Consider the following 15,657-nt stretch of genomic DNA (forward strand, 5'->3'; position numbering starts at 1 on the left):
CTGTCCCAGGCCACGTGCAAGGTCACTTAGGAAGCCATCGCTGCCGTCAATACACATTTCTCTGCAGCCTAAAGATGAGCAGCTTGGGGGCCTCTCCCACGCCTGCCCGAGGAGATGGAGGTGTGTGGGGAAGGGCTGCTCACCTCTATCAAAGACACACTGGGCCAGCTGTTTGCCAGGCATTTACAGAATCATCTGTTTGCACAGAGTTTGTGGAGGGCGGCTCACTCCTGTTTCACATAGGAGGGACCTAAAGGGGACTTAGGAGAGGTGGGCCCCCCTCCCTAGTGGCTGAGCCATACTCTGCTCAGCATGCAGCAAGGGAGGGCAGTTAGCAGGACGACTGGTCAGCTCAAGGCTGTGGGGGAAGCACTCTGTGGGCTGGGAATTGCTGTGCACACAGGTAGGGAGTCACAGAAGTACCGCTTCTCAGTGAAAGTATTTGGGACTTGCTTGGGTCCTTCCTGCTTGGGCTGATGCTGATAGAAGTTCCAGCCTTTGGTTTCTCCTTTCCTCACACTTTCCTCCAGCCAGCCCCAGAGTGAATGGCTCCACTCACCCCTTCTCCCCTCGCTTTTTTGGGGGAAGAATATTAACTCTGTCGTACAACATTAACATCAAATTTTTTCCCCCCCATTTTGGTAAAAACAGTAGTAAGTCATAGAATTTTCATGCTGGAAGGGCCCATCTTCTCCTTATTTGAAATGTAGGAAAACAAGCCCGGGAGGACAGTTATATAGCTAATGGATGCAGAGCCAGGATTGGAACCCCGTGGGACCCTCACCCAGAACCTCTTCACTGTCCCACATCGCCCCTCTGAAGGAGACTCCAAGTGCTTTGTTGCCTTTATGCAAGAAGAATCCAGCTTAATCAATTTCATTACACCAGCCCTTTATGTAACAGGGCTGTTTCCGGGTCCTGGCAGATGGTCCATAGTAACAGTGCTCTGCTGATTTGGTTGGAACTGATCCTATGAAATGAAAAATCCCGTGTAGCAGATGCCTTTCGCAGTCCCTGGCCATGGAAAAGTCAGCCTCTCCAGGGAAGGCACTGTAGCTTTGGCTCCTGCCTGTGTCTGGCGTGGCTAGAGGTGAATCACTGGACGGAGACTTAAACGGTGTCCGCTTTTCCCAGGAGGCCGCACTGGCGACTTAAGAGTTTCTTGGCAGGTGGGGTGCTGGTAAAGGGTGTTTCTTCTGGTGCCTGAGGGACAGATGGGAACAGGGAGCAGAGTGGGAGGGAGATGAGCAGATGTGGAAGGGAAGGAAGGACAGACTGTCCCACTATGGATCTGGCCTGGCGGACCTTCACACTTAGGAGGCCATGCACTTCCAGATGAGCAACTTGGATGTAACTGCAGTGTTTGGCACACATATCAGCCTTGACCGTGGGCTTGGACTTCAAGCCTCCCCCAACCCCTTTCACTGAAATTGCTGGCCCCCGAGTCTCCTGATATCTTGCCTTTCCTGGTGGGTGCTTGATCATACTGAGTTCTCCTCAGTGGCCTCCTGTGGTGATGCACATTTCTGACACTGCTTGATGCAGGTGGCAAGTCTCCAAGCCATTGTGAAGTGGGCTTCACTTCCAAGGCCTCTCCGACCTTGTCCTGCTGCTCAGTTCTTGCCCTTGATGGGTCCTCGCATTTGGGGGGTGGGAGAGTGCTTCCCTATTTGCGAATGCAGCCCTGTTAGGACACCTGTCACAAAGAACCTGGGAGAGATTTCCAGGGGTGGGGTTGGAGGAAATTTGAGAGGCACCAGTCTAAGTTGTGTCCTAAGACATTCTCACTGGTTGGGCATGCACCAGCATCCTAGGATAGGCTCCCTCCCCTCCTTGCTCCTGAGCCTGGTGAATTATGTGCCCCCTGAAAGAGTGGCAGCAATCTTCGTCTCCCCTGTTTGAAGATGTGAATCTGGGCCTCATGAACTGAAAGCCAGTTTCTCTTTGAAGTACGAGTATTTTTTCTGGGGGGTCATAGGATCTCTTGCGGCTTTGGAGCTGGAGCCCTCGCTTCTTCATAACAGCTCTAGCACCTTTGTGAGCTTTGTGGGCCTTAGGTCCCAGTTTGTGGTTTGGCTGTGGTCCTACTTCTGCAGGGCCTCGCGGTTGTCTGCAGGGGGAGCTGTGTTCCTGTGGCCATGGGCTGGGACATCACTGGCCTGGAGCTTTCCTCTCTGCAGGCTGGCGTGCTTGGGAACTGCGGCTTTCCTCGGCAAACCAGCCTCTCAGGTCTCATTCCCAGCTCCAGCCTCCAGCTTGGGCATTGTGAGTCATCATCAGCAGCAGAAAACGAGGCCTCGCCAACAGCTGGGTGCAGCGCCTGGCCATTTTTTCCAATTCTTTTTTAGTAACTTCACTGAGATGGGAGCTGCTGCTGACCTTTTGTAATGGACAGTGACTGGAGGTGGAGTCCAGGGTGAGGGCGGCAGCTCTAGGTAGGGAGGAAAGGAACCCCGGGGAGATGGGGTAGGGATGTGTATCTTTCTGTCCCCCAGCCCCTGGGCCTCCCGAAAAGCCATCCCTGTGAGAAAGGCAGGGCCTCACCCATGTCTCTTCTTCTCTGCCAAGGAGCCTAGAAAGCTTTAGCTGATGCAGCTAGCAGTGGGACCTGTGAGAGGATGACAGGTACTTCTCTCAGAAGCTGTGGACAGGATGGAGTAGAAGTCAGGATGACCTGGCTTAGAACCCCAACCCTAACCCTAGTCTTGCTTTGCTTCTAACTCACTATTTACCCTGGGTGAGTAAGTCAATTTCCTTACTGGGCCTCACTTTTCCCAGCCAGAAGCGGGTGGATGGTTGGATTAGAGTGTTCTGAGGTCTCTTCCTGCTGTGAGTAAGTCTGTCACGAATGTAAAGAATTTGAACTTTTTTCCCATGACCATCTTGAACATCTGAAACCTGTAGCTTCTTCTCCAGATGAACAGTGCTCATGGCGTGAGGACATAGGTATTATTCCTACCCTCTAAGAACTTATAGGCTGTCTTCTTCTTTCCTTGCTCTAGGAGACAGTACAGAGTCTGCTGGGAAGCAGGAAAGTGGGATTCTGATTCTGGCTCTGCTAGAACATTTTGTGTGTCCTTGGGCAGATCACTCCTCTCCTTCAGCCTCCTTTTCATTTTCTGTAAAGTCAAGGGATTAGACTCGCTTCTTGGCTTCACCTCCACCCCCCCTTCCCCTGCCCCCATCTCTACTTGAGCCTCCTACCAGCTCTTCTGCAGGGCGTGATTTCTTAGCTGCAGAAACCCTGGGGTATAGTTTTCCTTTCTCGCTGGGAGGGAGAGAAGCAAGATTATTTTTTTAATTACGCAGCTAAGATTAGGCAGCAATCTGCATTTTAAAATGTTATTAATAAGAGTCTAAAAGTGTGCGAAAAAACTCTGGAGTTTGAATGTGATGTGAGCTGGGAAACATCTGCACGACCCCCAGCCTCCCCCAGAGAGTTTTCTCCAGACACCAAGCAAGTCCTGGGGATGACCATCAGCCTGGTTTGTGCCCAGATCCTTGGAGGAACAGGGAACCCAAGCATCCCACTAGAGCAGCCCCCTGAGAGCCAGGGCTCAACCAGGCATCCCACCAGAGCAGCCCCCTGAAAGCCAGGGCTCAAGGCCTCGCCTCTCCCAAGGGCTCTTACAGTCTGGCTTTAGACAAACAGTGATTAGTCTTGATATTACTAGCACCTCCCTTGGAGTTTACAGAGTATTCATGTTTGTCCCCCTTACTTCGCATCACAGTCCTGAGAGGTAGATAGAGCAAATTTCATTGCTCCTTCAGCTGCCTGGGTTCTTGTAAAGATTCTTCCTTTAAGCAAGGTGGTGCATAGCAGAGGAAGAGCTCCAGATGGGAAGTTGGGAGCTGAGTGCCTGCCCTAGGCCTCTAGTGCCTCCCTAGCTCTGCCTGTCCCTTTTCCCTACTGTGTGTTCTCTACAGCACTCAGAGTCTTTGCCAGTGCATATGTTTTTTATGGTATTTGATCAGTTGCCTCCTCCCATCCTTCCCCCGAAGCCCACTTGAATATAAGCTCCATGAAGGAGGAGAGTTTTGTAGACCCTAGTACCTGGGAGAGCACCTGGCCTACAGAAGATGGGCAGTAATGTGTTGAATGTTGTGAGTGCAGGCTCTGCTTCTAAGTAGTCACTGGGACTTGGGAAAGATACTTTTCTCAGTTTTGTCTTCTCTTCGGAGGAGTTGGATGGGATGGTCTCTGATGTCCTTGGTGGCATCCAAAGTCTATGGTAAGAGCAATGCCTAGACCCCTTTTTCTTCAATGAACATTGAGCACCTGATCTGGGCCAGGCCCTGTGCTAGGTGCTGAGAGGAATACAGAGAGAATAAGAAAGGATCATTGCTCTTCGCCTTCTAGTGGGTGTGATGGTTGATTTTATGGGTCACCTTGACTGGGCCATGAGGCGCCCAGATATTTGGTCAATGTTATTTTGAGTATTTCTGTGAGGGTGTCTTTAGATGAGATGAACATTTATGTCATGGACTGAGTATTGTTGGCCCTCACTAATATGAGTGGGTCTCTTCCAATCAGTTGAAGGCCCGAGTAGAAAAAAAAGGCAGACCAGACCCTTCCCTGAATAAGAGGGAATTGTCCTGCCTGGTGGTCTTCTGGGACATTAGCTCTTGCTGCTTGACAGCCTTGGAGCTGAGACACTGGCTCTGCAGCTTCCGTAATCATGTGAGCCAATTCCTTATACATCTCTCTCTCTATTCTCTTAGTTTTTTGTTTTTGTTTTTTAAGATTTATTTATTTGACAGGGGTACAGTGAGAGAGGGAACATAATGAGCCGAAGGCAGACGCTTAACAGCTGAGCCACCCAGGTGCCCCTGAATCCTCTTAGTTCTGGTTCTCTGGAGAACGTTGGCTAAGACAGAGGGCAACACAAGACCTGCCATCAAATAATCTTGCATTTGATGGTATAGAATAGTTGTTGGAACAAAGGTACAAGCCTTATTCTAATGGCTCCTAAAGGAAGAGGTGTCGAAACAGGAGGATGATGGGATGCTTTAGGGTGGCAGTGACATTCAAGCTGGACCCTGAAGGGTGAGAAGGAGTTCTGTAGGTAGAACGAGCAAAGCAGTATTATGGGTTGACCAGATTTAGGGGCTGGGACCCAGCATGACCCTAGATCCTGGGAGGGAGGAAGTATGGTATGCCCTTGACAAAGGAGCAGCTGTCCAGCATGGAGAGAACAGAGGGACTGTGTGGAAGGCCAAGGAACTACTTAAAGTAGGACCCAGTTCAGGAGAAGAAACCATTCCTCCCTGCTTTTGTCCGGGAAGCCCTAGCCCTGCATGATATCGTCCTGTAGCTGGTCTGGGGCCTCCTCACGGTGCAGTCTGTCTTGACTTCCATTACCAGTGCTCCCGATTTGATAGCTAATAGAGTCAGTGAAGACAAAATGGGGCAGCAGCGTGGCATGCATGGTGTGTTGTGGGATTCTGACCTTGGCCATGTGGGCCACAGGTGAAGCGTGCTCAGTCACTCAGCAGCTAGGCTCTTTGTGTCCCCGTGACCCTGAACAACCTCCAGAAGTCCTTGGGAATGTTCCTTTTTGAAGAGGCATTGTGACCCAGTGAAAAGCAGTATGTCCTCTCCAGGGCAGTGACTGGGGGTCCCAGCACTTGTGCCAGGTCCCTGGACTCTGTCCAAGCTCTGCTGCTGACAGTTGCAGGAGGCTGAGCCTGAACCCTAACCTCAGCCCTAACCTCTCCTGTGCCTTAATTTCCCCACCTGTAATTTGAGGATTTTAATGATGCCTACTTGTGAGGTGTTTCTGTGGACAAAATGGGACAAGCCAGGGAGAGTTTAGCATGAAAGAAGTGCCCTAAGAATATTAGCTACTATTATTATTATCATCGTAGCTTTGCAGCATATGAGCTGTGTGATCTTGAGCAAGTCATTCAACTTCTGTGATCTATTTCTTTATCTGTAAGAGGGGGTTCACACCAATCATTCAGGGCTGATTAGAGTAGATAACTTAATGGCAGTGCCTAAAGTAGAGTTTCACCCAGAGTCACCTCTCTGTAGAACTATCCACAGTCCCTTACCTTTTGTTCATTCTTGCTCCTTTTTAGTTGGGCAGCCGATGTTTGGAAATTTTATTCCTGCATTAACTTCAAAAATTCCAAACTTTTTTTATTGGTGATATTGTCCATGATACAGCTTTGGAGACTAAGGAAATTTTACTAAGAAATAATTGAATTAAATAATAATAATTGAATTAAATAATTCATTTAATTTAAATTGTTAACTATATGAGTGGTCCTTTTTTTTTTTTTTTAAGATTTTATTTATTTGAGAGAGAGAGAGGTGAGGGGAGCACAAGTAGGGGGAGTGGCAGATATAGAGAGAGGGAGAAGCAGGCTCCTACTGAGCAGGGATCCCAACACGGGGCTTGATCCTAGGGTCCTGGGATCATGACCTGAGCTGAAGGCAGATGCTTAACTGACTGAGTCTCCCAGGGGCCCCATGAGTGGTCTTTGATATGGGTGGGTGTTTTATTTTAGGACACTGGTCAGACTAAATATTCTAAGGATGCCAATAAAATTGGGTTGTATACCACTTACTTTGACTGAAGATTTTTAGATCTCGTCATTGAAGTGTAGATCAGGAATGTCTCAGAGACCATCTAACCCAGTCCTCTTTTTTTTATGGTTGGGAAGAGTAGACCCCTGGAGTAGAAGGGACCTCCTTAAGATCACATAGCCTAAAAGGAATCAGGACTAGGCCAGGTTTTCTGAGTCTTAGATTAAAGCTTCCTCTTGCTTCCCTCTCTTCTCTTTCCCTAGCTTCCATTTGTTGGTATCGCATGGTCCTTCAGAGGCCTCTGACATGCCAGATAGTATGCTCAAATCTTATAAAGGTCCAGAATTCCAAGATGGAGCCTTCAATGCTCTTCCGCTTCTTTGGTTGTCCATAGAGACATTGACCCTAAGACATTGGTAGGTGGGTGTTGGCTGAGAAGATATGACAAATTGGTAGACACTGTGAGTGGACACTGAAAATCCTTGATTCAGGCTGTGGAGGTGAACCAGCAGAATGAGAGTACTAGTGGCTAACATTTACTATGTTGCATACTTTTTGCAAAAGTATCTTTACAATAGCCTTTCAAGTAGATGTTATTATTCCCGTTTTATAAATGTTGAGTAATTTTCTCAAGATTATGGAATCAGTGAATGATAAAATTCAGTAGTTAATTTCATTTGTTTATTCTGGCAACAAATATTCATTGAGTACTAGCTTTGTGCTGGGCATTATTCTAGGGATTAGAGATGAGCAGAATCAGACAGTCCCGGAAGTCATAGAGCTCACTCTCTGGAGAGGAGGCAGACATTAATCAAAAGTCTTTCTAATGAGTGTATGTTTATAAACCAAGAGAAGTGCCCCAAGATGAGGAACGTTGTTCTCCAAGATTGTTGCATAGAGGAATCTGGTCTTGACTAAGGACCTTCAGAGTTGAAGAGGCAGTAGGAGTTGACTAGGTGAAGGGGGCTGGGACATTGGCGACAGCCAGGGACAGAGGGGAGTGGCATAGCTGCCCTGTAGAGGGAGGCAGGGCACATTTACCACAGCCTGGTGTGACTGCTTCTGCCACCTGTGTCCTGAGCTCTCTCCTTTCCCACTCTTCTCCTTCCTTGGAAGGATTAAACTGGGGATGCCAGTTCGTTCTGCATTTGACCAGTCCTTGGTTGTCATCAGCGCCTTTTAATAAAATCTCTATCCAAATGTCAGAACAAAGGATGAGTTTGAGAAATCAGGTTCTCATACTTTGCAGACTCAGAATTAATAACCTGAGAGTAACTGGTGTTTGTTAGCAGATGAATTATAAATGTCACAAACTCCTAGCTAGGGCGTGGCTCACTTGTCACTTGCGTGTGCTCCAGGAGGCTTCCTAGCACCCTGGAATATGCAATGGGAAGGACTGGGGGGCTATATGGCCTTTTCTCTGCCTTGACCCAGAGGTGTGTTTTTATAACATCTACCTCTGTTTGCTGACTCCCTCAGATACATTTAATGTCACTCTGTTCCCTTTTGGGACATTCTATTAAAGTGTGAATGCTCATTGTATTACACTCCATCTTCTTCTCGCCTTCAGGACCCCCTTCCCTGGAGTGGGGTAGAAATTCTCCTTCCCTAAAGAGCTTAGATATTGCTGGAGTGGCTTCTTAACTGCCTTTACCCTCATTCATGAAAGCCCTCTGATAGATGCTGAAGGAAGCTGGCCCCTTGAATATTCACCAGCCCCCTAGCCCTCTGACCTCCTCTGCCCCTGCCAGGGCTTGGCACAGAATAATCTTTCTTCTCACTTACTTCCTCTTTTTTTTTTAAACAAAAGATTGTATTTATTTATTTATTCATTCATTCAAAAATTTTATTTATTTATTTGACAGAGATCACAAGCAGGCAGAGAGGCAGGCAGAGAGAGAGAGAGGAGGAAACAGGTTCCCCGCTGAGCAGAGAGCCTGACGCAGGGTTTGATCCCAGGACCCTGAGATCACGACCTTAGTCAAAGGCAGAGGCTTAACTGGCTGAGCCACCCAGGCACCCCAAAGATTGTATTTATTTATTTGAGAGAGAGAATAATAGAGAGTGAACAGGTGGGTGGGGGAAGGTGAGGGACAGGAGAGGGGGAAGCAGACTCCCCACTGAGTAGGGAGGGCCCAGGGCTCCATCTTAGGACCCTGGGATCCTGACCTGAGCCAAAGGCAGATTCTTAACAGACTGAGCCACGCAGGTGCCCCACTTCCTCTTTATTTATATTTGACTGTTTGATAAGATGTTTGCAAAACCACTCAGGAGAGTTAAATTGTTTAGTAATGAAATAATATTTCATGACTCCCTTTGATGGAGTCTTTGATGGGATCGCAGATCTGGCATCTTTGCCCTTTTGTCTATTTCTTTTAATGGCACCATCAGCCTTGAAATCCTGAAATCTCAGAGTGGTGTTCATTTCCTCCTGCTCCCTTTCTCTGACATCTGATGGGGTACCAAGTCTTGCACATTCTTAACTTATTTTCCCCTGTGACTTCAACCTTAGGTTCAACCCTGATCCATCTTAGGCTTGTGTAATTGTAGTGACTTTCTTCCTTCCCTTTGGTTACTACTGCTCTGCCTTTGGATAAGTGCCCAGTCCCTTGTGCACCAGATGGGGCTGGGCAGAGAGATACCCAGGATACCACACAGAGAATGCTTAGACCAGTACATAGTACACAGTAGGTGCAACACTAGTGTTAGCTATGAATGTTACGAATGTTCTTATTACTGGTCCCTCTACCTTTGCCAGATGCACCATTCCCAGACACTCCTCTGACCAGGCCCCACCCCAGCTCCCCGTCTGCAGTCTCCCCATAGTCTAGTTAGCAGCAGTTCCTAAAGTGAGCATGTGAGACGAATTGCCAGGGTATGGGAAGAAAAATTATGATTCCTTTTATGTGTTTTTACCTCATTCTTTTAAGTTTTCTACATTGTGGGTATATTTTACACTGTATATTTTAAAATAAGGATATACTGATAATTGATATATGTATATAAGTATATATTTTAATAAATAGATGGATGTATATGTATATGTGTATGGAGGTGTATATGTGTGTATACATATATATGGTATGTCAAAAAAAATACTTTATTAACACGGGAGTGCAAGCCAGCAAGTTTGGACTGGTCTGGAAGGTGGGATCCAGACCCCAAGCCTGGCATGTTCCTGTGGTGACCCCAGCCCGAAGTCCTGACTCACCTTGAAGTCCCTCTTCCTTGTGACCCTCACTCTCTCTCCACTGCCCCACCTTGTGCCTTTTGTTTCTCTGATCGCTCGTCCCTTCTCCCCACTCCTAGAATATTCTACCTCAATCTCCCCTTTTCTTTTCCTCTCTAGAAGTTCAGCTTTAATGTCACTTGTTCCATCAAGCCTGTCAGAACAATTTTGGCCTGAAATCCTGCAAGTTCTTTAGGCATGCTTTGTCAATGCTGCTTACTTGGCCCCTGTTGTGTTCTGTGTTGTGTTGGAATCTTTTGCCACCTGTGCCTAACGTCTTGGCTCCATAGTGATTTTGTGTCAGTTTGCGCATGGGCAGGCCTTGTAAGTAAATGGTATTTTACTTGCTGACTTTATTTTGTGCTCTTGGTCCTTTTTCTCATTTATCTGAAGACACATACTTTTTGGATGACATTAATGTATGTCTCTTTTGCCACAGTAACATATAATTCTTGGCTGTAAGGCAAAAATTTGTTACATTCGTGATCTGAATCTCCTCGGATTTGACAGCAGGCTTCTGCTTGAGACATATTTTTGTTTACAGTGCCTTAGTGAACATTTTGTGTGTGTGGACTCATTGTTTTCTTTTTACTCCAGGTGACCTAAAATCATCATCCTTGTGTTAAATGCGTTTATTTCAGCACTTATAGTCCTGAGTTCTGCAAGGTGTCCTGGGAAATGAGTGGGTACACGGAACATACCCATTTGATCTGGACTTTCCCCCTCCTCAAACACTGTAAGAACTGACAGCAGCTGGGCAGTCAGTGGAACTACCAAAGGGCTTGGAGTCAGAAAAAACAATGGGTTTTAATCTTGGTTTTACCATCTGCTGATTGTTCGGTCTTGACCAAGTCATTTAACCTCATTGTGAAATAAGTTTAGTAATCTATACTATGTAGAACTATTTTGAGGATTAATTAAGATAGTGGCTCTGAATGTGCTGGGCACCTAGGAAATGGTCAGTAAGTTTCTGTTTAAAAGAAAAGGAAAATAAGAATCTCCTTTGTCTTCTGTGAGCCTTCTAATGCAGGGTGTATTTTTTGGGAAAAACAGACAGCTTCAGAGAATGCATCTAACTGACTGGGCAAACTTGGGCTGGAGAGTGAAGGCTGGACATCCAGTCAGCCTGGTTTTTGGGCTTGTCTCTAATAGAATGTCTGTGGCCTCCTCAGGGAACATGAGAATTAATTAGTTAATCTTTGTAAAGTGCTTTGAAGGTGAAAAGTGCTATGTAGGTAGAATGGTTGAATTGCTATTGGAGATGGAATAATGGCAACACCATATCCTGGCAGTCTTGTTTGCCTTGGACATCAGTAATCAATAGCAGAGAAGATTCTAAGATGTCTTACTTCACAGGAATGGATTCATTGTGGGATTTAGTTCTTTGATAGACTTGCAGATAACATCTTGCCAGTTCTTTGCAGCCGAAGAATGTAGGGTCAAGTTAAGAAGTAATAGTCTCATCTTCTAGCTTCCTGGGACTCTCCTTTCTAGGGTAGTCTGGTTATATATCCCACCCAGCTCAAGTAGAGTGACAGTTTGCTAGTTTTGGATGCTTTGTGGGTCCTGGGCACATGAGCTTTTTTGTGGGTCCTACAGAAGTGAGGGGAGAGTGTTGAGTGTTGGGTGTTGGTTATCCATTGATGTAGACCCTGTTTGAATAACTAATACAGAATGGTACGATGGGTAGAAGAAGGAGTTGTGTGACTGTGGGCTAGTCACTTCTCTGAACCTTAACTTCTCACCTGTGAAACACAGTAGTTGATGAGTACAGTAATAAAGGTGGCCCACAAATAGGGTGGGTTTCATCCTTTCTGTGAGGGATTGAGGGGTCAAAAATGGTTTTACAGAACAGGTGGTACGTGGGCTGGACTGTACAGCTGGAGCTATAGCTTATCAAACAACTAATGTAAGGAAAGGGCATCCACAGCAAGAACAACAACATGTGTGAGGCCATGGAATGGCTCATCTGAGCGGACCTGCTCCCAGTTCCTGTCGTACCCCATGGGCCACACAGACTTTGTTCACCTCTGAGGAAGCTCAGAACTTCCTGTGAACTCCTCGGTGTCTACATGATGTCTGTGAGCAGGCCTATCCTCTGAACTGCATCCCTTTGCTATTCCGACATTTCCCCCCTGAGTCTGTGGTTGTATTGTAGCTGACACTATAAACCGTATGTTGAATATAGGACCAGATGAAGCTTTGATACTAAACACAGTAGTATCATAGTAGTAGATTTGTCTAGAATTTAATATGCATTGCTTGGTGTTTTGTCTCTTAAGCAAAGAGTCTCTTTGTTAAAATAAACATGTATAAAGAATTTATACAGCGCACATGGTTATGCATATTTATTGCAGAGAATCTGTTAATAATCTATGCCTCATCGGGTTTTGCATTTCTGTTGAAATAACAAATGTGGCACTTGGTACAACTGAGCGAGTTTGGTGAATTTCTTCTTATCTGGGAGAAGAAAGGCATTTCTCTTTTTCCAAAATCCATTTTCTTCAATCATCTTCTGCACTGGCCAGCTTCCCAGATGGTACATCTGGGGGACTGAGGCTTTCCTGGCTGTAAATGATTTTGTCTTTTTTCCCTTCTCTCACTCCCTTCCACCTCACATAGGCACTTGCTTTGGGCCTATGAGACTTGCTCCTTTGGGTAAGAGCATAGACTCTGAAGGTCGTTTTATGTGGAGAGAAAACACACAAAACTGGCCGTTAATTGTGCTAGGAGGAGGGTGCTAAGAGATTGTGGCATGGGGCAAGGCAGGAGCCTTGGGGACTTCAAGGCGGCTGACAGCCTGAGAACAGACGTCTGAGTGAGCCAAGGAGGGGTGGGGAGGCCATAATGTGTGGCCAGAGTTCCCTGTCGCCCTGTCCCCTGTCAAAATGCAGGCACACAGGCTTTGGAATCCGCCTCCGCTGGAATCCAGCTCTGGTGCTGCCTGTTGTTTGATCTTGGTCGTGCCCTCTCACCCCTCCAAACCTCAGTCCCCGCATCTGTGAAAGTGTGAATAGTTGTGCTCTCCCTCCAGGAAGATAGGATGGCTCCTGGTACGTGGTAGTTAATACTAAAATAAACGCTCACACTTTGTCTCATAAGTCACTGCCTGCCCAGGAGAGCACAGCTGTGGAATGTAACCTTAATTCAGCTAATGTTTGTTTTTAGAAACTGGCAAGGTGTTTACCTGGGGCCGAGCGGACTACGGTCAACTAGGGAGGAAGCTGGCGTCTCCTGAAGACTGGAAACTACAAAGTCAGGATCCATCGTATCCCCACTCAGGACCTCGGAAGAGCATGCCTTCGCCTCTGCACTGCCTAACAGGAGCAACTGAGGTAGGAAGTGACTTTCCACAGAAGGGATGCTTCTCTTTCCCTTGTCTTGTGTCACAACAGAGACTGCGGGCCTACTGTGTGCTTCTAGTAGAGGCATTGTGGATTCCACACAGGACTCTGAAGGGGTCCTTGCCTCGAGTTGCTTGGGGTTCAGTATGGTAGAAAAGGGAGGTGCCTGTATAACTGTACTGCAAGCAGACTGGGCGTAACTCCTTCAGAGAGACTGTGAGTACTTTGGGTCCACTTCAGAGAGTGGGAGATGGAGTCAGGCCCTGCGGATTGGGTTAGGCCAGTGTCACGGAGGACACGGCTTTGAGCTGTGCCTGGGAGGATGGGTCAGACTCGAGCAGGCAGCTATAAGAGAGAAGAGGACTTTCAGGTAGGCACAATAGGTGGAATGGGGTTAGGGGTTAGGAAAGTGAAGAAAGTGTTTGGGGGACCACGGTGGTTCACTTTGGCTGGAGCATGAGGTGTCTGTGGGGGCAAATACGGGGTGATGTCGGAAAGACAGTTTGGAACCTGATTGAGGGGCCTTCGTAGTGAGCTAAGTATTCTGCACTACTGTTTATATTTCCCAGTGTGGAAAATATTGTAGTTCAGTTCCTTATTCAAGCCCCTTTAATTCCCTGAAATGTCTTGAATTTCTACATTTAAGGCAGGAGGCTTAATTTCTCCAGGGTGTGTGTTTCTGTTACTAAATTTTACTTTACTGCTGTCCTTAAAAAAAAGGAAAGGCTAGGTTTTTTGAAGAGAATGAGGAAGGCCACGTAGGAAATGTGCCTCTGAACCCAAGTTGGCTTAATGAAGGAATTCAGTCTTCATTCAGAGTCTGTCAAAAAAAATTAATAAGCTAGTGAGACTTCTGTAATTAGCATCAGACTAATTACAACCCTCTTCATACCTAGAGGGCTTCCCTTCCCCCGGGGCCTGCCTGGCCTCCTCCTTCCGGGTATGTAGGACGGTTCTCAGTTTCTGTTTCACATCCCAGACCTGCTCCTCTTGGGCCTTTCCTTAGTGCTGGGGTTAAGTCTGTCTGTCTTTCTTGCTCTCTCTTTGTTTAATTGAAAAGGCACTCATTAAACAAAACCACAAAGTCAATTTAGACATGGTAATAATGATGATGATGATGTTGACGATAAACCATCCATAATCTTAACCACCCTCCCAACTGCATTCCTTTATGCATATATACATGTACCTCCTTTATAAATGTGTAGTGAGAGCACCGAGGATGTTTGGTATTCAGTCTTCATTTATTTAATCACAAATGCTTTGCCTTGTTTCTTTCTGATCTTGAAGGTCGTTTAAAATGGACCTTATAACATTATAGGAGTCAAAGGTTCTGGGATTTTCCAAACCATTCTTCGAATGTTGGACATTTATCTCATTTCCTCTTTTTTGTTACTATGGTGGACTCTGCAGTGACTACCCTTTTGAACTGTTTCTTGAAGATACACTCTTGGGAATGAAATTGTAGGGGCAAAGACCGTGAACATCTTTATGACTTTTGCTGTCTTTCTCTAGATTCCGTTTGAGAGACATTGACTCCCCTAGCAGGGAATGAGGGAATGAACTATTTTAGTTCGTATTGTCTGCTTAACCACAATACTAAGGTGCTGAGAGCTTGGTACCGAGAGTTTTAAAATTTATTTATTTGACAGACAGAGATGACAAGTAGGCAGAGATTTAGGCAGAGAGAGAGAGGAGGGGAAGCAGGCTCCCCGCTGAGCAGAGAAGGGCTCCATCCCAGGACCCTGGGATCATGACCTAAGCCGAAGGCAGAGGCTTTAACCCACTGAGCCACACAGGCACCCGGTACCAAGGGTTTTAGACCCTTTACTCTTCTTTGCCTTTCTCAGAACATTTAGGACTTTGTGGTCAGGTAGCACAGCAGAGGCCCAGAGGCCTCATGGATTTTTCGGAGATGAGGCTCATGATGCCTGCCACAATGTGTCATCTGTGAGCACGACACACGAGGTTTGTGGTGTGTGGCAGGTCCTCTGTAACTGTTGGGCCCTTCTCTTTGCCTTTAACACTGTGTGGTGGCTGTCGTGTGTAGCACTGTGACAGATATGACCAGTGCACATACAGCCTAAGAGGCTGACATTGAGGTGACTTTTGTGTAGTTTCTTTATTTTTTCTTTTTTTAAAGATTTTTATTTATTTATTTGACAGAGAGAGAGAGAGAGATCACAAGTAGGCAGAGAGGCAGGCAGGCAGAGAGAGAGAGAGAGAGAGAGAGAGGAGGAAGCAGGTTCCCCGATGAGCAGAGCGCCCCATATGGGGCTTAATCCCAGGACCCTGGGATCATGACCTGAGCCGAAGGTAGAGGCTTTAACCTGCTGAGTCACCCAGGTGCCCCTTTCTTAGTGTTTCTTAGCGGGACTGTCTGAGGGGCTGGCTTGAGCCCTGAGCCTTGGGGTGACTTCATGTCAGTGCTCCCTCTATCTCTGCTCCAGGCTCTGGGGTGCTGGTGTGTGTACTTGCCAGGCTCCCTGCAGGTTCAGACCCCAGGCCCCAGGCTGTCTCCTTTGGTAAATTTGGTCCTGGGGTCATCCCTG

The 15,657-nt window shown here is 46.8% G+C and overlaps 1 protein-coding gene across 8 annotated transcripts in view; it reads left to right on the forward strand.

Moving 5' to 3' along the window:
- SERGEF (secretion regulating guanine nucleotide exchange factor) overlaps nucleotides 1–15,657 on the forward strand; it is a 219,146-nt gene that overhangs the window by 36,413 nt on the left and 167,076 nt on the right. For all 8 annotated transcript variants that reach the window (XR_009405555.1, XR_009405561.1, XM_059407537.1 and 5 more), the window contains one exon: nucleotides 12,930–13,096. Coding sequence is in view for 6 of the 8 variants with exons in the window: in XM_059407537.1 (XP_059263520.1) it covers nucleotides 12,930–13,096 (167 nt within the window). In the remaining 2 variants the exon portion in view is untranslated. The remainder of the gene's footprint in view (nucleotides 1–12,929; nucleotides 13,097–15,657) is intronic.

Source organism: Mustela nigripes, chromosome 1 (assembly GCF_022355385.1).
Source record: "Mustela nigripes isolate SB6536 chromosome 1, MUSNIG.SB6536, whole genome shotgun sequence".
Classification (NCBI taxonomy): Eukaryota; Metazoa; Chordata; class Mammalia; order Carnivora; family Mustelidae; genus Mustela; species Mustela nigripes.